Raw genomic sequence first — 23,153 nt, forward strand, 5'->3', positions numbered from 1 at the left:
AAAATCAGAAAGAACCATTGGGTCTTTGATTATCAATTATCATGAGGGAAAAAGGCTTATATTTGGTGAGATATCTGTTGGCTGAAAAAAACGTTGGTAAGAAAATAAAATCCATACTTCAGAGAAATAAGTGATTTAGGAAGAATTTAAATCTCGACTTTGCAAAAAGTATCTTTATGTCCCTGGTGTCCCAAAATGGGCATTTGGCAGAGGCTCAGGAGCTGCTGAAACTCCCTGGTACAAAGAAAGAGGTCCATTAAGTTGGGATGGCTTGAAGATCCAGGATCTTGTGCCTGTGTGGACCACAGTCCTCAGGCTGACTGCATCCTGACACAGCATTTCCTCCACACCAGCAAGACAAGTTGTTCTGGTGCTCTCCGTGCTGGAGGATCCTCAAGACCTTCTTTTGACAACTCTAAGACATGCACTTGCAGAAATACAGGCCAATAGGAATGACACCATGGATGACCTTGGTCATTTAATTATGCCAGATTCAATCCTCTCACCTGAATGGAAGGCAGCTGACCCTGGGCTCTGTTGTTCTAAGTCATCCTCCTGTCAAAGGTCAGATAGCACAGATGGGTCCCAGGAAATAGTTCCTGACAAGAGAAACTCCTGTCATGTTCTTTTCTCTGGAAAACCAGTTTGGACCTCTCAAGAATCTTTTCCACAGAGGGATGTCCTTGGCCCAGCACATTCTTCATTGGCAACAAGAAACATCTCTAAACAAGTGCTGGATTTTGGTTTTTCTGTTCACACAACATTAAAACAGAAGTGAGGCACCTTCAGAATTGATCTAGCCTTCTAATGAGCCTATTTCTAAAGACCAGAATCATAAGAAAAGTGCATTTTTGCTTTCTCCTAACGTAACTTTTGATATTTTCTCCTAGTTTCACTGCTATTAAGTGATCATTCCATGCCTCAAATGGAAGATGGAATTATAATTCTTAAGACACTGTTTTATTACTGTATATTATTTAAACATGATTCTTAAAAGGAAATTGTTTCCATTTTATTCTATTTGTAGGTATGTTTTTTACAGTATTTTTGTCGTTGTTGACAAGTCCACTAAAATAATTCAGGAACACAGCAAGAATTTTGCCTAATAAAATAATTTTCAGTGTTTTCTCTTTTTAGTTTTATTGCTATTAGTTAAGTGGTATACAAGTGCTCAAATGGAAACATTATAGAATTACAGTTCTCAGGACAATGTTTCATAAATATACATCACATAAATAGGAGTTTTGTTAGTAAATTGCTTCCATTTTATTCAATTTCTACAAAAAGTATATTATTTTTGATATTGCTATTAAACAAGTCTCTTCTACTGATCCAGGAAAACATAATAATTTTGTCTCCTAAACTATTTTTCAATTTGCTCTTCTTTAGTCTTTCTCCTGTCATTATGTGATTACACAATTGCTCAAATGGAAGCTCAGCAGAACTGTAATTTTTAAGATAGTGTTTATAAATTTATTTAAAAGTGAATGTCATTTTCTCTGTTTCTAGATAGTCTGAAGATAGTATTTCAATTGTTTAACTTAAACTCCCCAGTAACATTGTCGTCAAAGTATCATGTCCATATCAGTTGTCACAGAAGACCTCTGGAGGGAATGGTATCAGACATCAGATGTGCTAATCATTGATTGGAAATACAAATCAATACATGTAAAAAGCAATGCCAGTGATATGCTATTGGAGTCCTGAAGCTGCATTCCCCAGCCCTGTTGAGGAAGCAGAAATTGAGTTAAACCAAGGTCAGAGGTAGAGCACCAAGCAACAGATTCTAGTTTTAAACAGACGCTGCCAATGATTTTCTCAAACCATGGGCCAAATGCAGAATGCAGAGTTTGCCCTTTTTTGTGTTTTGGGACAAAAAAATTTTAACCTAACATCCATAAGGCTGTTGTGAGAATTAAATGAAATAACACATCTATGGTGCTTGCATGAATAAATAACAGCTGCTATCATGATTACTGCCAATTAGAAATATTATGGTGGAAAGCAGTGAAGAGAAAAAAGTTACAGGTTAGATTCACTATACCAAAAGGAGAATAATAATCTTGACTAGTGTCATAATTGGAGTTCTTAAAATGTAATCAAATCCAGAGGGAGCAAGTTTAAGAAAAAAATTAATGGATTCATATTTAAATTATGAAACATTTCAATATTTGAGAACCATGAACTAATTTGGAACTGTTTAATACTTCTTATAAAGGCTAGTAATAGTGATGGCATAAAATAAATTTGTAGGTGGCAAAATTTAAAGTTAATGTAAATCTGAAGAGCTGCGACATGGATGGATAAAAAGAAAATGAATGACTTGTTTATTGATAAGATGTGATTATCGTTAAACAAAAGAGCGGATAAATGAACACTGAATTAGCTAAAATGTTAAGAAGAGAAAAAGTAATATTGAGAGCTGTCAGGAAGAGAATTAACACCATTAACTGTCAATGTAGAGGACACCTGAGGAGTGGCTGCTTGGCCTTACAGAGAGGCCTCTTCTCTAAGAACCCTCCCCAGGAGACAGGGGCAGGCTCAGGCAGAACCTGATGCACTTTGAGGAGTTGATGGGTCCAGAATCAATGTGACCTAGTTAGGCCAGTATGAGTGGATCTCAGGACTTGGGGATTTGGAGCTGAGTGACAGACTGGGAGTCAGAGTCATATTCATAGCAGTACTCTAGGGGTAAATAAGGTCTGTAGATTTATTGTTAAGGACCTTAAGCTTGCCTTGGCTCCTGTTTCAACAACATTCAACGAATTCCCTAGGTCAGGTACCATGCCCTCCTGATGCCTCCCTTCCTCCCCAGCCCCATCTTTTTGGCTCAACCCAGCCTGATTAAGTTTCCGTTATTTAAAATCAGGAAAACTATTTCAAAACAAATCATCTGAAGTAATATTTATACAGCATCAAAAACAGTACCACTTTCACATTATCAATGAAATTCTAAGTACTAAATGTAAATTCTCTGTGAAGTTTATTTCAATGTGAATAATGAAGCTCTGGAAATTCCAGCAAAGATAAATGTGAACAAGAGAGAGGCAATACTAGTTTTCAATAAAAAGAAAGAACATGATTTTTCCAATGTACTACATGATCTTTTTATTTGTCATTTTGCAAGTGGAAAACTGATGGAAACTATGTCACAGGTCTACACGCTGTTATTTGGGAACTACTGAATGAAACCCTAGAGATTCTGAAATATAGAATTAAAAAAAATCTTTTGATTATTCAGTAAACTCATTTTTATAAACAGGGACTGAGGTCAGGAGAAATTGATCACCTTGAGGACGATAATTTTAGGCAAGGCTGCATTAGAACCCTATCTAATGCTCTTTGGACATAAACACATTGCTAAAGAAATGTTTCCTCACAACTGGAAATATAATGAATAAAATAATGGTAGCCTATTCATTACAGATAGCTTGTTGGTGATCAAAGCTTGCTTTGTCATGCTGTAAATGTTTAAATTGTAACAGTCTAGACATTTCATTAATATTTCTTAAAGAATGGGAGATATTAATTTATCCACTTATGAGTCACCATGGATAAAGAAAACAAATAAATGAAATTGCCATTATAATGTGAAATGCTGCAACATAATAACAATTTGATGTTCTTGTTTAAGATTTCAAATTGAATGTTGATTAGTTAGCAATATATTATACTAAAATTTTCATTTCAGAAATAGTTCATTAGTCTAGAATTTGTGGATAGGGACATTTGTAATTATTTCTCCCACAACTGAAAAGATACAACCTCCAATGCACAACTTTGGAAATATACAAGAAGCACGAGTTTTGCAGTTAACACTGGGCCTGGAAAACTGGCTCTAGGGCCATCTATGGGGGCCTGTTTCAACTATAGGAAAATTTCTCCTCTTGATATTTTCCCTATAAAATGATGGCAAAGTTAAATGAATCTGGATCTTCTGTCACCCTGTAATTTTTATTGACTTTAACATTTTCATTCCATTTACTAAATAAAGTAAAATCGATTTTCTATAATGAATACACATTATTTTCATTATTGGGAGAAATAAACTTTACTATTAGAATAAGTGCAATCAAGTCATGATTTTTTTCCCCTATAGTTGGTAATTTCTAGACCATTTATTTATTTATTTATTTATTTATTTTTAAGTTTATTTACTTATTTTGAGAGAGACAGAGACAGCATGAGCAGGGGAGGGGCAGAGAGAGGGGGAGAGAGAGAGACAGAGAGAATCCCAAGCAGGCTCTGCACTGTCAGCACAGAGCTCGATGCAGGGCTCAAACTCACAAAACCGTGAGGTCATGAGCTGAGTGGATCAGAGAGTCAGACACTTACTTAACTGACTGAGCCACCCAGGTACCCCTTGACCCTCTATTTAAACTAAGCCTACCAATTTCAGGCTTAAAACTAAGTTCCAGGGATCTACCATACAACTTTGTGCCCATAGTTAACAATACCATATGGTACTTTTTTTAAGAGGATAGATCTCAGGTTAAGTGTTCTTAATTCAATAAAATCAATTAAATCTATGTAATATACATATTTTGTTTTCAATGAACACAATGAAAATTTTAAAACTCACTTTTTTCCTAATTATAAAAGTAATGCAGAGACTTCCAGGTCTGGGACGAGGTGGAGTAGCTGCACTTCTCCCCATCCTTCCTGCTAAGTACAACTAAAAACCCTGGATGGAATTATGAAACAAATACATGAAAACTCTGAAAAGATGGAGAAAAGGCAGATTGGCTAGTTACCTTGAAAGACATGGCAGTGAATTCCCTGGGTTTTCTTTTTGCTTCATATTTCTCAGACCGGGTGCTGGAGATGCAGGCAACCTAGAAATGCCAGCAGGCTCAGACACAAAAAAGGCCCCAAAAGCCTGCTCTCTCTAGACAAAGCACCAGGAAAGGAAGAGCCTAGCAAGAAAGAAACATTCAGTTAATAACCACTCATGCAGAAAAAGGTTAACATTGAGAGGCCTGAGCCATAGAACGTCCTGCTTGCAAGGTGGGCCTTTGGCTAGCCTCTGGGAACTTCACTGATAAAAACAGTTCCCGACACCGATTATTAAACTTTCCTAAAATGATACAGATGCTTCACTGTGCCTTGACTGTTCATGCAAATGATAGGGTTTAAACTGTACATCTGCTTTCCTTTTGAGGGTCTGGAATTGGTGCTAAGCAGTGGGTACCTATATGACCAGACCAAAAAACCTTGGGCACTGAGTTTCTGATGAACTTCCCCAGAAGATAACACGTTATACCCATTCTCACAATTCACTGATGGAAAAATTAAGTGCATCCTGGGCAATTCTACTGGGGGAGAACTCTTAGAATCTTGTGCCTGGTTTCCTCTAGACTTCACTCCACAAAAATTTTCCTTTGCTGATTATGCTTTGTAACATTTACTGAAAATATCATTGAGGAATACAACTATACATTGAGTCCTGTGAGTATTCCTGCTGTATCACTGAACATGAGAATATTCTTGGAGACGCCCAACATACTGCCATACACCAACCAAGTATCAGAAAAAGTGGTGGTCCCACCCCCACCCCTGTAAGCAATAGCCCAGTGGGAAATGTAGACTTTCACTCATGCCAGACTATAATGAGGTACCCCAACCCTCTACCAGGGTAGTGTCAGAGAAAGCTGAGTGGGAAGCCAGAACTTTTACCATCTTCTAATGGAAATGTGGTCCTCCCCCAACCCCATCTCCCATAATGTCAGTGGAGGCCATGTGGGGAGTAGCGATGAGGCATCCTTCTACCTCCCAACTATGGTGGCTTTCAGTTGAAGTCTGGTGGAGAACCTGAACTCCCACTCCTATACACCCCTTCGTCACATGGGGTGACAAAGAATGCCTAATGGGGATATGAACTTATACCCTGACCAGGAAGTTATAGGGTGGCATCCCCGTAACCCCACTCTGTGGTGTCAGAGAAGGCCTGATAAAACAGAAGATTTAAATAAGATCCAGAGTATCATAATGTAATACCCCAAATGTTCAGGATACAGTAGAAAGGTACTTTTCATACTAACAACCAGGAAAATCTCAATTTGGATGAGAAAGACAACAGATGCCAACACTGAGAGAACACAGATGTTGGAATTACTTGATAAGGATTTTAAAACAGCCAGCATTAAAAATGATTCAATAAACAATTATGAACACGCTTGAAACAAAAAGTTTCAGCAAAGAAATGAAAGACATAAAGAAAAGACAGATAGACATTTTAGAACTGAAAGATTACAATGTCCTAAAGTAAAAAACTTTTTAAATTAGTGGATGGGCTCAACAGAAGAATAGAGGAGTACAGAAGAATCAGTAAACCTGAAGATATATAATAGAAGTGACCCAATCTGAACAATAAAAAGAAAATGGATTTTAAAAAAAATTAACAGTCTTGAGGACCTGTGAGCTATACTAAAAGATCTAACATTTGTGCCACTAGAGTCCTGGGAGGAGAGGAGAAAGAGGGTAGACCTGAAGAAGTATTTAAAGAAAAAATTTCTGGGGGTGTTTGGGTGGCTCAGTCAGTTAAGCGTCTGACTCTTGATTTCGGCTTGTCATGATCTCATGTTTGTGAGATAAAGCCCCACATTGGGCTCTGCACTGACAGCACGTAGCCTGCTTGGGATTCTCTCTCACTCTCTCCACCCCTCACCTGCTCCCATGCATGCACATTTGCATACGTGCTCTCTCTCAAAATAAATAAACAAACTTAAAAAAAGTTACAAACTGGGGAGAGTAAAGAAACTCAGATGGAGTTAAGGTTTTTATATTTCACTCAAACTAATAAAATGCCATCTCCAGTAGGCTGTGATAAGTTATGTATACATAATGTAATACCTAGAGCAACCACTGAAAATTTATACAAAAAGATATACTTGAAAACATTACAGACAAATCAAAATGGACTTGTAAAATCGTGTTCAAGTAACCAGCTGAAAGACATGAAAAAGAAAACAGAAAAGCCAAAAGCAGAAGGAACAGCAAACAATAAATTGGCAGACTGAAGCTTTAACATATCAGTAATTACATTACCTATAAATGGTCTATTTTGTTTGTAAAAGCCAAAAACTGAAAAAAAAAAAAACCCAAAATTTCCAAACTGGTGAATAAATAGACAAATTGTGGTAAATCCATGCCAGGGTATTCTACTCAGCCACAAAAGGGAGTTGCTACAAACAATAGTTTGAATAGGTCTCAAGTGTCTTACGGTGAATGAAAAAAAAAAATTTCTAAAGACATATGTTTGGGGCGCCTAGGTGGTTCAGTCTGTTAAGCATCTGACTCTTGATTTTGGCTCAGGTCATGATCTCATGGTTCGTGAGTTTAAGCCCCAAGTCGAGCTCTGCACTGGCAGGGCAGAGACTGCTTGGAATTCTTCTCTCTCCCTTTCTCTCTTCCCCTTCCCCCTTCATGCTCACTCTCTCTCTCAAAATAAATAAATGAACATTCTTAAAAAAGGCATATATTGTATGACTCCATTTACATAACATTCTAGAAATGACAAAAAGCATAAAGATGGGAAACGAATTAGTGACCAAGGGTTAGGAATGGGAGGAGGAATGGGGGTGTGGGTGGGTACAAAGGGCAGCACAAGGATATCTTTGTGGTGATGGAAGAGTTCCGTATCTTGACTGTAGTGGTTATGTGAATCTGTACGTGTAACATATGGCATAGAATTATATGTAAACACAAGTACCAATGTTAGTGTTTTGATACTGCAGTATAGCTGTGTAAGACATAATCATTGGAAAAAAAACTCAGTGAAGGGTGCACATGATCTCCCTTTTTGCAACTGCCTGTAAATCTGTAATTATTTTTTTAATTACACATAAACTGTGCATACAAATGGGTATACGTCTACAGCATAGAAAAGACTTGCAAAGATAGGCATAAAATTATGTGTTAAGGATATATCTCTTATTTGAATTTTTTAAAAAATGCAAAGTTATTGCATTTCAAAATCCAAATATAGAAAAATATAAACAAGATGAAAATCACTTCCTCTATGATGCCATCAAGAGAGAATTTTAATTCACTCATTTAACAGATACTGAGTGCATCCTATGGTGCCGTGAACTGTTAACATTTCGGTGTGTATGTCAGAACTTTCCCGTGCATCTAGAGTCATATACAAATTATCATCATTCATGGATATGCAGTATTCTATGCATAATATGTATTATTGTATAACAAGCTCTCATTACTTGATGTTTTCTTCATTAATATTCATCCATTCAGCAAATATTTGATTACCTGCTTTAGCCAACATCAATGCTAGACTCCAAAAATATAATGGTGAATTAATCAGATATGGTCTGTTTCCTCACAAAGCTTACAATATAGTGACAGACTGTCACTAAACAATTTTTTTGAGATAAATACACAATTACAGTTTGTGTCAAGTTTACACAAATATAAACAATGTTTGAAATACTCAGCAGGGCTGCCGGGGTGGCTCAGTTGGTTAAGCTTCCGACTTTGGCTCAGGTCATGATCTCACGGTTTGTGGGACAGCTCAGAGCCTGGAGCCTCCTTCTGATTCTGTCTCTCTCTGTCCCTCCCCTGCTTGCACTCCACCTCTCTCTCAAAAATAAATAAACATTAAAGAAAATTTTTTTGAAATTCTCAGCTGTGAAAGGAAAGGTATCTTGATGGCAAGATATCAAAGCATGTTTATCATTGATGGAAATGAACCAGTAGAGAGAAAGGTTAAAAATATAGGTGTGAGAGAGGATAACAGAATTAAAGAAAGCTGAGAAGGAAGGAGCCAGAGCACAAGTATAAGGGTTGGCTTCAGGTGGAAGGAAACTACCACATTGAAATAGAAGCAAAAGGGGCAAAGACAAGTACAGATATAATTTAGTTTATAGAGTCAGAGGTCTGAAGTTGAAGCAATTCCTTTTTGAGACCTTCTATTTTCTTATCAAAAATATAAGAGAAAGTCATCTGCCAAGAACAGGATGTAAACTGGAAGATCTGAGGTTTAAAGACAGTTGTGGTTTTCAGTTGCCATTTGGAAACGCAACCTAAATAGAGAAAGTAAACTTGCCGGGCCAAGTTAAGATACTGTGGAGTCTGCCATATGGGCCAGATTCTGACCATTTTCAGCACACTGACTGCAGTCAGAGAAAGGTCAAGGGAACAGATTCTAGATGAGAGAAATAAAGCGCTGTAGTAACTAAAATTTAAAAGAAAGAAAACAAGAAAGAAAGAAGGGAAGTATTTTTCAACTGGGGGGGAGAGAAAGAAAATGGCATGAGAGAAAGGGGAAGGAAGTAAACAGGTCAGGGGAACATGGAGGTAAAAGCAAGGTGGTAGTGGATGTCTGGCTGGGGGGCAGCAATGTCCTTTAGTCTCACAATCCAAACACGATCACAGTGATATCAGCAGTTTAACATCAGATTTTATGAAATTGGTTCCATGTTTCTTTTAGTATCTTAGACCCAACAACCTACTGAAACTCTCGGAATTCCCAGGCCTCTAGTTGCTTCAACGAATTATGAGTGAGGCACAAGTACATTAGAAGAGAGGGTCTAGTGAGCAACAAGAGGCAGAAGTTTAATTATTCACTTCCTAATGGCACTTGTGAGTTGCTATGAGCACTTTTTAAAAGTCCATTTTGTATTTATTCCCAGTTACCAGGAATCCAGCTCATTTATTAACATAATTTTTGATTTCATGAATGTTTACCTTAATAGAAATGGACTTGGAAGAACTGACATATAGGCAAATCATCTGTTAGATGGACTCTGTCCAAAATAGTTTGCTACCATTATTCTCTGAGAAATGCCACTGTTCAACAATTAGGAATTATTAAATTATCCACACTCGGGGAACACCAAACTTATCAGACCTTTCGTTTAATGGCTATTTTACTATTAAAAAGAAGAATCTCTTTATGATTCCTGTTGCTTAGAATTAAACTTTAAAATGCTTTAGTTGACACTTATGATGAACAAAAACAAGCTTCTCTAATAACAGCAAAAAAATATAAAGTGGCCAAGCAACTGGTTAGCACATGAACAAGGTACAGACTGGGTTGAAAGAAAACTGTAATTCATTCTAGAGTTCAATCCCTGGTTTCTGACCATCTCTTTGGCTGGACTGTTAATGTGTGATTCTTGTACAAATTCTTTTAATATGGGGTTTTCCTTTCCTCTCTCTGCCCCCGCCCCCCCCTTTTTTTTTTAAAGAAAGAGGGTATATAGTTTTTTCCTTTTATTGAAAATGTTTCATTTTTAAAAATGAGAGACTTTTCATGCATTACTAGTGCAATAAAAATTACCAAAAGAGAGAGGTAAGGAGAACATAAAATAGTGTTTGCCTTAACTAAAAAATTGTTAGGACACAAAACTTGGTTCTTTGCTTCTCTTGGTCACAGCCAAAAGGGAAACCTGAATCAGTTACATCACTGCCAATTAGAAGGAAAAAAAATACATAATTCAAAGACTGGTGCTTATGTGAGGCCAATATTCTCATTTTCCCTTCCTTTTCAAAATTTTAAGTTTTGCTTGGCACCATATACAACAATCTAGTGGCAATTTATTTTTTTTGTTTCCTCCTGCCTAACATCAAGTGATGCACGTTGGGAGTTCATTGTATGAATCAGATTGGAACTGCTCTGAATTTCCATTAAAATCTACAGTTCTTTTGTCAGGGTTTGTAAACGGCTTACCTCGCATTCAGAGGGAAAAATGGAGTGGGGGCGGGGATGGGCAGGTGGAGGCAAAATTCTATACTGGAGTAACCTCGATGGCAGCTCTCATACTGGGATTCGCTGCCTTGGTTTTCTGAGCGATTTAGGCTTGCCCCTTCCCATTCCTGACGGTCCTCAATTTACGCTTACACTGGATAAAATGGGTAGATGTTTAGGCTCCTAAAATCACTAGTGCAGGTAGCCCCTGATGCCAAGGAGGGAGTCTAAAGTCATCAGTCATCAAAGGTCACCTTTTAGCCCTCATCCGGAACATGACACAGCCACACGAGTCCTACGGCAGAGTCCTACGAAGGTCTCAGCACCCCCCGGGAAGCCAGCGCAACACCACTGACCCACCTCCGACTTTGGCGAAACAATACCAAAGACATCAAATCCCTTAAGCACCCACCAGCTCTGCGCCCACTAGAGGGCGCATGCGCAGAACGGGGGAGGACGGGCAGCCATCCAGGGATCGTAGGTATCTGAACAGGGGGTAACTGTCTCGGAAAGGCCTGGCTCCGTCGCCAGGTGAGGAGATCCCTGATAGCAGCTATATAGGACTAGCCTCACCAAAGACAAACACGAGAAGCTGTTTGGTCTCCGGCGCGTTTCCGTTTCAAAATTGAACTTCCGGTTCGTTAGCCGGTTCCGGTCCGTCTTTCACTTCCGGTCACCCTCTGTTCCGCCGCGGCCGGTTCTTGCGTCCACTGCTGCCGGTTCCGCCGCGCTCCAGGTGAGGGGACGCGGGGCACCTCGGTGCGTTGCCCACTGAGAGGCCGTTGGGGCCGAGGGGCCGAAGCTGAGCCCTGCTGTTGGCGCGGCGGGCCTCCCCTGCGGTCGGCCCCGGAGGGCTGGAGGCTGCTTGTGGGCGCCCTGGGCCGCGTCTGCCCTAGTCTGCGGCCCAGGCCTCCGGCCCCGGCCCGCTCGTCGCAGGGGCCGCCGCCCTCCCATCCGGCCTTGTCTATGTCGTGGGCTTCCCGTCCCCCAGTGGGTTTTGCGTCCCCAAACTTCATTCCTCCCCCCTCCGGGGTTTGATCATCTCTCCTCCTCCTTCCTATTGAAGGCATCCCAGCCTCCGGGGGTTTTTGAGTATGGACTATGCTTGTATGTTGTCCCAGGGCTGCTGCCTCTGCACTACCACGCAGTTGCTGCTGCTGTGCTGTAGGCTTGTTGAAAAGTTAACCTACTCCCAATTCCCAAGGTGTTAACTTCTGCTGCTGTTAGTTTCAGAATTCCACCTTTGCCACATTTTAGTTGTGTGGTCTTGGACAAGTTGTTTTCTTTCTTTTTCAGTTTTTGAATCTCTATGATGAAGACAATAGTTGTTCAGGATTGTGAAGATTAAGTGAGTTAATTAAGTTGTTTAGCGTGCTGGCCTTATTCTGTTATCTCCACCATTTGTCTTCCTCTCCACAGTTTACAAAGTGCTGTCAGGGTGTTATCTCATCCTTAGCACTGTTCTTGTTAAGTAGATCTTAATTACCTCATTTGGGGTCAGGAATTTTGGAACTGACTAGGCAAGTCAGTACAGTGTGTTAGGCAGAAGAGCTAACCCAAACAGCTCTTCCTGACTCTAGGTTCACCCTAAAGGTGTGAACCTTGCTTACTTGTTTGGGTTTAATTGACCCCCCTCCCAAATCCTTTTTCAGTTTATAAATCTGATAGGGCCTAGAAAGATACAAAGTACAGTAAAACCTTGGTTTGGGAGCATAATTCGTTCTGGAAACATGCTTGTAATCTAAAGTACTTGTATATCAAAGCAAATTTCAAGAACCATTGGCTTAGTTGTGATCATGGGATCATTTAAATGTGATCATGTAGCGTCACATACTACTATTGCAGGACATCATTCATCAAGTTAAAGTTTATTAGGAAAATTTGCACATCGTGGAGAACACTCGCACAAGTTACTCAGAATCCAAGGTTTTCCTGTATTAGAATTGTGTGAGAAAGGTTAAATGTGAAAACAAAATGACTCATGCGTTTGCATTGTGTTGTTCCATTGTGAATGATCTCACTATTGTAGAAATGAAGTTGAAAAGTAGTTTTAGGGCTATGAATTTAAAAATATTAATGGTATTTGTTTTGTTATGCTTGGTCCTTTAGAGCACCTGCTAACTTGGAATTCCCACTAGTGGTATAGGTGATGTATAACATTTGTATACTACTTTATTAAGCATAAGAGCCCATGCCATTCAGCGTATTTTCTTTCTTAGCCGAGAAAATTGAGGAGTCTAGAGTATTGGCTCTCAAACTTTTAGTGTGCCTCAGAAATGGTGGGGTTGGGGAAGGCTGGGACAGGGACTGTTAAAACACAAATTGCTAGGTCCTTTCTCTCCAGCCCCAATTATGTTTTTAACAAGTTACCAAGTAGGGTCATGCTGTCATTGGTCTGAGACCACACTTTGAGAATGCTGGTCTAGAGGTGACTTGTCTAAACTCATCTGGAGCTCAGGTGACCTCACTCCAAACTCTATGCTCCCCTCAACACAACATAAACTGTTAGTACTGGTTGCATTGCTAGCTCTTGTGAATTTTCATTTTCATTCCCACCTTCACAGAAAAATAGTATTTAAACCATATTTCAGTTTGGTTCAAGAGGTCTGTTTGGCGCTTTATTGACGATCATAACATTTGCTAGCAAGTTATCTCTAAAATGGATTACATTGCCCTAAATTAACACACTTTATTTAAATTTCAGTAGTGTAGGTTGTAAACATAAGAGAGTAAGTATTAAGTGAATTTATGGTGCTATCTTTTAGTGGACATGGTGAAGACAGTTTAAGTTTCTAAATTATTTTCACATGATTCAGTTTGCTGCCTTGCTGTTGGTCATAATTCAGGAAGAATGCAAGCAAATATTTCATTAAATAAGTGATAGCATTTGTAAAGACCAATACTTTTGAAATTAGGAAATTCCGTTCTCTGACCTGTGCGGGAAATGCACCTAGGAAGACTGGTAGACAGCTTTTAGAGGGAAGAGACCTACATGTTAATGGTTGATGAGAATAGAGGCTCCTGTATAATTCTGTGTGCTTATATCTGTGTCTGTGGGTTTTGTATTTACTGATCTTTCAAGAGACACAGTTGTGATGTAGGAGAAGAAACATGAAATTTAGTCAGAAGACCTTTGTGTTCCCAGCTATGTGCCCATGAAAAGATTACATACTTCTCCGAAGATTACTCTCCGAACTCTCATTTCCTTAATTGTAAAAGAGGGACAATTCTTATCAACCTTGTTAAATGACATTGCATGAAAACTGTACAACTTGCTAAATATGAAACAAATAATGGCTGTTTGCTATTTAGCACAGTGCCTGGAATACTTCAGTTCCAGTTTTTAAGAAAATTTATTTAGCCAGTGCTTAATTTGTGTAGTGCTTTCTATGTGCCAGGTCTATGTGACTTATAAATATTAGCTAATTTAACCCTCATAAGAGCCCCACAGTAGGTAGTATTATCTAGACACTAAGAGTCTGTAAACCTAGACACACTAAGAGTCTGGTAACTTCCCAAAGTCAAATAGCTAGTAAGTGGGAAAGCTGGGATCTGAACCCAGGTACTCTAGAGTTTGCCCTTTTAACAACTCTCTGTACCACTTCTTAAATGTTAAATAAATATGAATGGTCCATCATGGAGAAACTTGCCTGTAGCATAAACCTGGTCAAAGAGGAAGGTATAGGTAGCTTTTCATTGCAGCTTAACGATTGGACAGGCAGAATCTGAGTGTTATGAAGTAGTAACTTAAGCCAAAAATTGGGAGGGTAGGGGAATTTTAACTTTGAATCCTAATAACTTTTGGTGTTCTGGTAGCATTTCTGTAAGGAGAAAATCTTGTTTCTCCACCATCAATTTGTAAAGAAAGACTCAAACTACATTGCTCCTAAAATTTAGTTACAAGTTTGGCTACATCTTTGATGTATCTATTTTAACTTATTTACTTGTATATCTCTCTCTTTTTAGGAATCTTTTTCTGAGTAAAAGCTGCTTGATCGTATGTTTCAAGGATGGCTCTCCCTATCATTGTAAAATGGGGTGGACAGGAATATTCAGTGACCACACTTTCAGAAGATGATACTGTGCTAGATCTCAAGCAATTTCTTAAGACCCTTACAGGAGTGCTACCAGAACGCCAAAAGTTACTTGGACTCAAAGTTAAAGGTAATTCTCTCTTCGCTTTAAACTTCTTGCATTGATATGTTTGTGATTTTTTTATATTAGCTATTATCTTTTCTCTTTAGTAAGTCTTTCCCCTTGGAGATTTATTTGATAAGGATATACCTAAAATTGTTTTATAGTAAAAGTGTGAATTTTAAAAGTTACTTGAAAATACCATCACTATTAAGATTACTTTTGATTGTTCTGACAGTTGGTGTTTGCTTGTTAAACCTTTGGCACAGAAGCCTCAGGTAAAACAGCGTAATTTCTGACATCTTTGTTCTAGCACAGCTTTTTCATTACAGTTTGGTTCTTCTACTCTCCCTAAATTATCTTTGCCGCTTCAAAAATAATGATGATTTAAAAATTATAGGCAGTGTTCATATACAGCTTAAAAGTGTTTGTGTTTATCATATCATGGAAAGGTGAATTTTGGGTAGCAGTAAATCTTTAGTTGTTTTTTTTTTAATTTTTTTTTAACGTTTATTTATTTTTGAGACAGAGAGAGACAGAGCATGAACAGGGGAGGAGCAGAGAGAGAGGGAGACACAGAATCTGAAACAGGCTCCAGGCTCTGAGCTGTCAGCACAGAGCCCAACATGGGGCTCGAACTCACGGACTCATGGACTCACGGACCGTGAGATCATGACCTGAGCCAAAGTCGGACGCTTAACCGAGCCACCCAGGTGCCCCAGTAAATCTTTAGTTTTATCTTAGGTGCTCAATGTTCAAGACTTTTTGGAAAACATCTTCATTTTGAATGGCAAAATATAACATGAATTTGTTTCATTTAGCTAGCTGAATAAAAGTGTTCCTCTTAGATGGAGTTGGGGAAAAAAAATCTTGCGTTAGTTGTTACTTCTTAGTGTGTTAGACATTGCTAATTCAGCAGTGACAGTTTGTTAATTTAAGAAAAAAGAAACTGCTGTGGAATCTGTACCAAACCTTTTAATGTTAGGGTTTTATATAATGGGATAGTGAAACCAGCACCTGAACTTTAGTGAGAAAACAGTCATTTGCTTGTATTGTAGGCAAACCTGCAGAAAATGATGTTAAGCTTGGAGCTCTCAAACTGAAACCAAATACTAAAATCATGATGATGGGAACTCGTGAGGAGAGCTTGGTAAATGTTTACTTTTGTTACCATTTGTCCCTTTGAAGATACTATGATTTATATTACACTGTTATATCATAATTTTAATTGTGGTAAAATTGTCAGTTTAACAGTCAGTGAAAAATTAAAGCTTCCCAATGTATGTGGTATTAACTCAGCAGAAAACAAATATTAGGGAACTTGTTAGTATATAGTTAGCTGTAAGTGTAGTGCAAATGGTCAAATTTAACATGGTTAAATCTGTCCAGTGAACATATATAATGAAGTATAAAATATGGAAATTTTCTCACAGTCTATCTTTGAAAGATTCTTGAACTCAGATTGTATCTTTTATTTGCTTTTTATGCTATGCATGCATTTGTTATGTTAAAGATAATCTGGTAAAACAAAACCATTTTTTCATCTTAATAGGAAGATGTCTTAGGTCCACCTCCAGACAATGATGATGTTGTCAACGACTTTGATATTGAAGATGAAGTAGTTGAAGTAGAAAATAGGTAAGTGCTTTTCACTATCAAAGGAAATGGGTTATAATGTGAAAAAAAAAAGGTGAATGTTTCATCTGATTTTATTTTTCTACTAGGGAAGAAAACCTATTGAAAATTTCCCGCAGAGTGAAGGAGTACAAAGTGGAGATTTTGAATCCTCCCAGGGAAGGGAAAAAGCTTTTGGTACTAGATGTTGATTATACGTTATTTGGTAAGTCAGCTGAAATTGTGCTTCATCTCCTGTTACCTATAACAACTCTTTTTTTCCTTTGTTGACTTTTTTTCTTCCAGTATGAAATATTTGAAAGCTTTTCTTATTATAAAAAGTAAATCATTCATTATAGAAAATTTAGAAGTTACCTGTAACCCCAAAACCCAAAGATAACTATTCTTATATTTGGTGTGTATCTTCCAGGGTGTGTTTGTATGTGTATCCTTTTTACTTTTACTTGATGATATATTGAATATCGCAGTCATTCAATATACTCATTGTGAATTAAATGTGTATAGTTTTTAGTCACACAGTACTGTAGTTAATGGATGCATCATAATTTAACCAAGGTATTCCCTGTTGATTAACATTTAAATTTTTATGAGGATTATTTAAAACTTATTTTTGATATTTTATCCCTGGTTTTTCATTTAATTATGTTCAGGGCAGATTCTTGAATTTAAAATTTCTCATGTCAAAAAAAGAGAAAGAAGATGTTTATTTCATCCAAAAATATTGCTAAGAAGTGATTAGTTAACTCCTGATACAAGCATGAATTTATTTAGCTCTCATCCTAAACTTTAAGTACAGGTCATAGGTTAATGTATACTTATTTTAAAATTTGATAATTAAGTTAATTGGGCCTGTCATTTTGGAGAAATGTGATTCTATCTGGAAGGTGAATGGCTAAAAGTGAGTATAGGTGGCTCTAGTTTGCTTTCCATGTCACAAAATAACATCTATATTTTAGAGGCTATGTGAAAAATAAATTTACAGTTTACTGTATAAGCCTGAATTCTGGGTATTGCTCTTCACAAATTAAAGTCGATTAATTAAAATTAGATTGCAAGGATTTTAAATTGTGTGCTTTGAAAGACCTCTGTTTATCAGCCAATGTAATTCAGTCTTATGTAATTTGCATCTGAATGTTTATATTACATTTTATAACTTTCGTTGATATCACGTACTTATCTATGATAACAAACTAATAATCATCTGTGACTGATTTTCTTTTAGACCATAGGTCTTGTGCAGAGACTGGAGTAGAATTAATGCGGCCATATCTTCACGAATTCCTCACATCTGCATATGAGGATTATGACATTGTTATTTGGTGTAAGCTATATTTTTTGTTTAGATTTCTATGGAAGTAATGTTGTTCTGTAAGTTGTTCTGCTTTATAAAGTGACTTAACATGACCTCAGGTTAAATATGATACGTTTTTCATTTGCTTTAGCAAATTTCTAATGAAGCATATTTAACTTTCTTGCAACACAATTTAAACTTACATTTACCATTACCATTGAAATAGTTAAATGTAGAAAGAGAGTAGATGATGCTGTCAGAACAAAAATGATCTTATTTCCGTAAGACCTCACCTTGATGAGAACTTTTCTTTCTGATCTTTACTGTAGAATCTTTGAAGCCTCCAGATATTGTTGCTTTCTCCTTTATCACTGTAGTTTCAAAACACTTGGAGAAAGATATGTGTAGAAAAATCACAGTGATGTTCTTCAGAAGTAAAGGAATGTGAATTTACTTAAGGGAAATTAATAGATGGACTAAAGCAATATTGCTTAAATTGTGGTTGGTGGCCCATTCCAGGAACTTACAGGTCCGTAATAAGATCAGTTTGCTCCAAAAAGTAAATTTATTACATACTGAGCACACTGTTTAGTTCAATGGACATTTTTTTCTGGTAAGACTTTATTGCTAAGGGATGATTTATATCTTACCTCTCAAACATTTAACGTTGCCTCTTGGCAAGTCATAGGCATAAATGAGCTATCCTGATTATGAATTAAATAAAATCTCATCAGTTAAAGATGCTGCATTTAATTGTACTGGGTTTTTGATGAGTGACCACATAGTTGTTACTTCAATCTTTAAATTTCCTTTGTACTTTTCCTTTTAATCAGAGGAAATTATTAATTTCTGTTCAGTATTAATATGAGTTCATAGCCATTAAGGTTAAATACATAGTTAAATACATAATTTCTTGGTTTATAACATACAGAGAAGAGAGCTTCCTGGGAACATATTTTTGTTCAACTGACACCTAAGATGACATTTGAGAAAAAAAGGTTTTCCTCTAAATGTTATTAAACTAGACTTAGAAATTTAGAGAACTTTTTACCGTCATAGGTTTAAAATAAGTTATTTTTATAAATTATGATATTTTTGTGGCTGTATGTTGAAAAAGGCACTTTACTTTAGAGCTAAATAGAGTTTTAATTCTGACTTGGTCCTTACTTTGTGACACTGGGGAGGTCAGTTAATCTCTCTGAGCCTTAAGTTCCTTGTCTGAGAAATGAAGATAAGTAAACCTATATTACAGGGTAGTTGCAAGAATAAAAGTGTCAGTATGTCTGTCGTATAGTAATTTCTTAATTGGAAACCCTTTTTATTAGCTATGAATATTTTTATTTTCATTTGGGTATTATAGACCCAAAATAGATACTGAATTAAAAAAAAAATTGTTTTTCCCTATCTTGTGATCGTTGTCATTGTAGATGCATCAGTCTCTCAAATTCTAGTTCAACTGACCAGTTTTGTGTGTAAGGTGATTCTTTCTGTTTTTGTATATGTATGCAAAGATTTTTATTTTGAGAGCTCAGGTACCTCTTTTGCTTTTAAAAAATACATACATACACATATACACACTTTAAATAATTAAACTCGTTTCCTTTTTAAGCATTTTACTTAAAAAAAATTTTTAAAATTAAAAAAAAAAATTAGGTAAAATGTTTAAAATGTAGTTTAGTCTAGTAACTTGGGACCAGAAGGGCATATAAAACAGGGTTGAATTTTAATATCAGTGATCTTGAGAAACTGGTTGGTGTCTCACAATGAGCAGATACATAGATAGAATTTATTAATTTAGTTGTCTCAGACTCATTGTTAAAAGCTCCTAGACTGAATAAGCACTAAGTTTCCTGAGCCTGGCAAAATGCTAATTTTCATCGGACCTAGCAGTCAACTTTGGCATCAACTTTTGGCACATAATACTGATTTGCTTATATTGACATAGATACCAATATCTATGCATTGCATGCATTGCATAGCAGTGCATTGCATGGCAGTGGGAATGTGGAAATAGATTGGAGATCCAGGCACCCTATATTTAAGTTTGCATTGATAAGAAAATAGTTTTAGGGCTGTTTTTAAAAAGGAGTTTAGGTTTTAATTTATGAATTACCTAGATTCAAAATTCTTTTGAACATTGGTGACCTGTATCTTTTAGATAAGAGTTGTTAAAATTCCATTTTGTGTTGACACACTAAAAATAAGTTTATTTTTAAGAATACTTAAAATTACCATAAATATGTTAGGAATTCTTATTTGTGATGCATTTGAACTTTTAATCTTGCTTAGAAAACTTACTTATAGAGAAGAAAAAAATTTTAAATGAAGTCCAAGCTTTTCATTTGTATCATATTATCATTCTTCATATTTTAGCTGCAACAAATATGAAGTGGATTGAAGCTAAAATGAAAGTAAGTGTTAGACAATCCATTTAAGAATGTTTTGCAATTGCATTTGTCTTTTTAGAAGTTCCAAGTTGAATTGATTTCATCTCATCAGAGGGCATTTAGTAGATAAACAAATGCCGTTTATTAGGAATAGAGCTGTGTTCAATGGAGTACTACGTGGCAATGAGCAAGAATGAAATATGGCCCTTTGTAGCAACGTGGATGGAACTGGAGAGTGGTATGCTAAGTGAAATAAGCCATACAGAGAAAGACAGATACCATATGTTTTCACTCTTATGTGGATCCTGAGAAACTTAACAGAAACCCATGGGGGAGGGGAAGAAAAAAAAAAAAAAGAGGTTAGAGTGGGAGAGAGCCAAAGCATAAGAGACTCTTAAAAACTGAGAACAAACTGAGGGTTGATGGGGGAAGGGAGGGTGGGGAGGGTGGGTGATGGGTATTGAGGAGGGCACCTTTTGGGATGAGCACTGGGTGTTGTATGGAAACCAATTTGACAATAAATTTCATATATTGAAAAAAAAAAAGGAATAGAGGTGTGTTTAAAGTCTGTTTGATAGTGGATTGTATTGAACAATTAAGTCTTTTTCAAAAAAAGTACAGCACAGCTCCCCCATTTTTTTAATCCTCCATTTACAATCCTTTTCCCCCCTTCTTTTGCCTTGGTTGTAATACTTAAAGAAGTGATGTTCTTCTGAAATACAATGGGATGTAGTCTGTTTCTAGTTTAATTTCTTTGGACTCATTTATTGACTTAGTAAAATGAAACTAAAAAACTTGCTAATTGTTGAGCAAGGTGTGGTGGCCAGTAGGGTAGAAAGTTGGCATTGTAGGAAATTGTAGCTGGAGTATTCAGAAAGCTTGGAATTTTTCATATTATTATGTTTTAACCACATGAATATTTGTATTTATAGGAGCTGGGAGTGAGCACAAATGCAAATTATAAGATTACCTTCATGTTGGACAGTGCTGCTATGATAACAGTACATACTCCAAGGAGAGGATTAATAGATGTAAGAAATCATTTTACTTCCAAGATACCTGGGTGGCTCAGTTGGTTAATAGACTGACTCTTAGTTTTGGCTCAGGTCATGATCCCAGGGTTCAGGAGTTCAGGCCCCACATCGGGCTCCCCGCTGAAAGTGAGGAGCCTGCTTGGGATCCTCTCTCTCCCTCTTTTTCTGCCTCTCCCATGCTTGCACATTCTCATTCTCTCTCTCTCTCTCAAAATAAATAAACTTAAAAAAAAACATCTTCTGTTTAAAGACTTGTTTATTTTCTAGCGTACCTTTTTTTTTTTTTTAAAGATTTTATTTTTGTAACTAATCTCTACATCCATTGTGGGAATTGAACTCATAACCCTGAGATCAAGAGTTGCATGCTGTATTGACTGAGCCAACTGAGCGCCCCTCTAGCGTACTTTTTGTATTTATATTGATGGAATAAACTACAGAAAGAGTTAGGAAGTATATCTGAGAGGATAGAAAGCATCAGTTGAGTTTGACATAGGAAGATATATGTAGGGCTAATAGATTGGAATTTTAATGATAGAATTAAAGATCTTGAGGTAGGAGTGTCAACGGTCATGGATAATTATTCCATGATGATGGCAGCACAGTGTTGCTAAAAACAGGGTAGGTGTCATCAAGGAAAACACTAGAAGCAAACCAAAACATACTCACCCCGCGCCATATAAAATTTGATAAATGAAAACAGATACCATAATGTATGTACTTTGCTATGATGTATGCGTAGCCCTAGAGAAGAGCAACAAGACTGTCCGAGGAAAAGGTTGGGCTAAAAAGATTAGAGTTCTTTAATTTGTTTACTCATCAAGTAACCAGTCCTATTATTGAACTCCTATTAGAACATATTGTGGAAGGCACTGTTGGAGATGAGGAGACATAGTCTATAGCTTTGGGAAGCTCATGAACTAGTAGGAATTGGGGAGAACTATTAGCAAACTAGGAAAGCCTATTGGGGACTGTATTGAAATCATTGAAATCATATATAGATTTATTTAAGTGATGGAGATTTATTCAGTAAAGGAAATACTTCATACATGAAGGGAAAAACATAATGTACTAAAATAGTACATTCATAAAATCTAAACACTAAAACGAGTTTGGGAAGTGTTAAACAGAGTAGTGTTTATAATAGTTAAAAATTAGAAATAAAAATAAATCTGGTGGTTGCCAGAGAGGAGATAGGTGAGGAGATGGGTGAAATAGATGAAGGAGATTAAAAGGTACAGACTTCCAGTTATGAAATAAATAAGTCATGGAGATGAAAAGTACAGCATAGGCAATATAGTCAATAATGTTGTAATGACGTTGTATGGTGATATAGATGGTGACTGCACTTACCGTGGGGAGCACCGAGTAATGTGTAGAATTGTTGAATCACTGTGTTGTACACTTGAAACTAATAAAACACTGTATGTTAATTATACTTCAAAAAAAAGTGAATAAATCCTCAATATCCAATAGTAGAGAATTGGGTATAAAAATTTTTGTTCATGTAATGGAATGATGTAATAGAATATTTAGTGAATGAAAAATTTTTCATGATACGTCATTAAAGTGAAAAAAATACTTAGAGGGCAGTATTTGCTGACTGTTAGAAATAGCTTTTAGCTCTTATTTGGTTCAGGTTCCCACCTAACAAAACATCTGTGAACTCAAAAGCTGTTGATGTTTATAAAAAAGACTGGAGGCAAATAGAGTATTATCAGAATAGCTAATTATTATCCTTGGTAATGATTGGATTATAGGTAATTTTAAATGTTCTTGTGTGCTTTTTTGTGTTTTCATGTTTTTTTCCTATAGTCAGCAGTATTTAATTGAGAACAAAGTAGTCCATGTTTTAGGGAACAGAGTGCACTTGACGTAATTAGAAAGTGACAGCACTATTTAAGAGGATGCAGGATTTCTAACCCTGGGTGTCATAAACCAGAGCTCTTGTCCTCTTTCTTAAGTCT

The 23,153-nt window shown here is 36.8% G+C and overlaps 2 protein-coding genes across 6 annotated transcripts in view; one reads left to right on the top strand and one right to left on the bottom strand.

Annotated features, from left to right (window-relative positions):
* LOC132680928 (uncharacterized) lies at positions 1 to 11,791 on the bottom strand. 4 transcript variants are annotated; one of them, XR_014138034.1, is made up of 3 exons: positions 11,121 to 11,207; positions 4,755 to 4,916; positions 1 to 1,724 (listed from the first exon to the last, which is right to left on the bottom strand). XR_014138034.1 is itself a non-coding variant. In XM_081796324.1 (3 exons), exon 1 carries the CDS (start codon positions 11,776 to 11,778, stop codon positions 11,350 to 11,352), a length of 429 nt encoding a protein of 142 aa, XP_081652450.1. In that variant the 5' UTR covers positions 11,779 to 11,791; the 3' UTR covers positions 1 to 1,724; positions 4,755 to 4,916; positions 11,282 to 11,349. The 4 variants fall into 4 exon arrangements, 1 of the variants encoding a protein (XP_081652450.1); XR_014138033.1 differs by having other exon boundaries at positions 11,069 to 11,179; XR_009610759.1 differs by having other exon boundaries at positions 10,963 to 11,142.
* Positions 11,334 to 23,153, top strand: part of UBLCP1 (ubiquitin like domain containing CTD phosphatase 1) — a 21,480-nt gene continuing 9,660 nt past the window's right edge. The window contains exons 1-8 of one of the 2 annotated variants that reach the window (XM_060634875.3): positions 11,334 to 11,444; positions 14,675 to 14,872; positions 15,901 to 15,992; positions 16,395 to 16,480; positions 16,567 to 16,682; positions 17,700 to 17,798; positions 20,142 to 20,179; positions 21,088 to 21,186. In XM_060634875.3, coding sequence (XP_060490858.1) covers positions 14,719 to 14,872; positions 15,901 to 15,992; positions 16,395 to 16,480; positions 16,567 to 16,682; positions 17,700 to 17,798; positions 20,142 to 20,179; positions 21,088 to 21,186 — 684 coding nt within the window. In that variant the 5' untranslated portion in view covers positions 11,334 to 11,444; positions 14,675 to 14,718. Of the gene's footprint in view, positions 11,445 to 12,031; positions 12,057 to 14,674; positions 14,873 to 15,900; positions 15,993 to 16,394; positions 16,481 to 16,566; positions 16,683 to 17,699; positions 17,799 to 20,141; positions 20,180 to 21,087; positions 21,187 to 23,153 lie in introns of those variants that run through there. The other variant, XM_060634876.3, reaches the window with a different exon arrangement.

This window comes from Panthera onca, chromosome A1 (genome assembly GCF_046562875.1).
Source record: "Panthera onca isolate mPanOnc1 chromosome A1, mPanOnc1 haplotype 2, whole genome shotgun sequence".
NCBI classification, from domain to species: Eukaryota; Metazoa; Chordata; class Mammalia; order Carnivora; family Felidae; genus Panthera; species Panthera onca.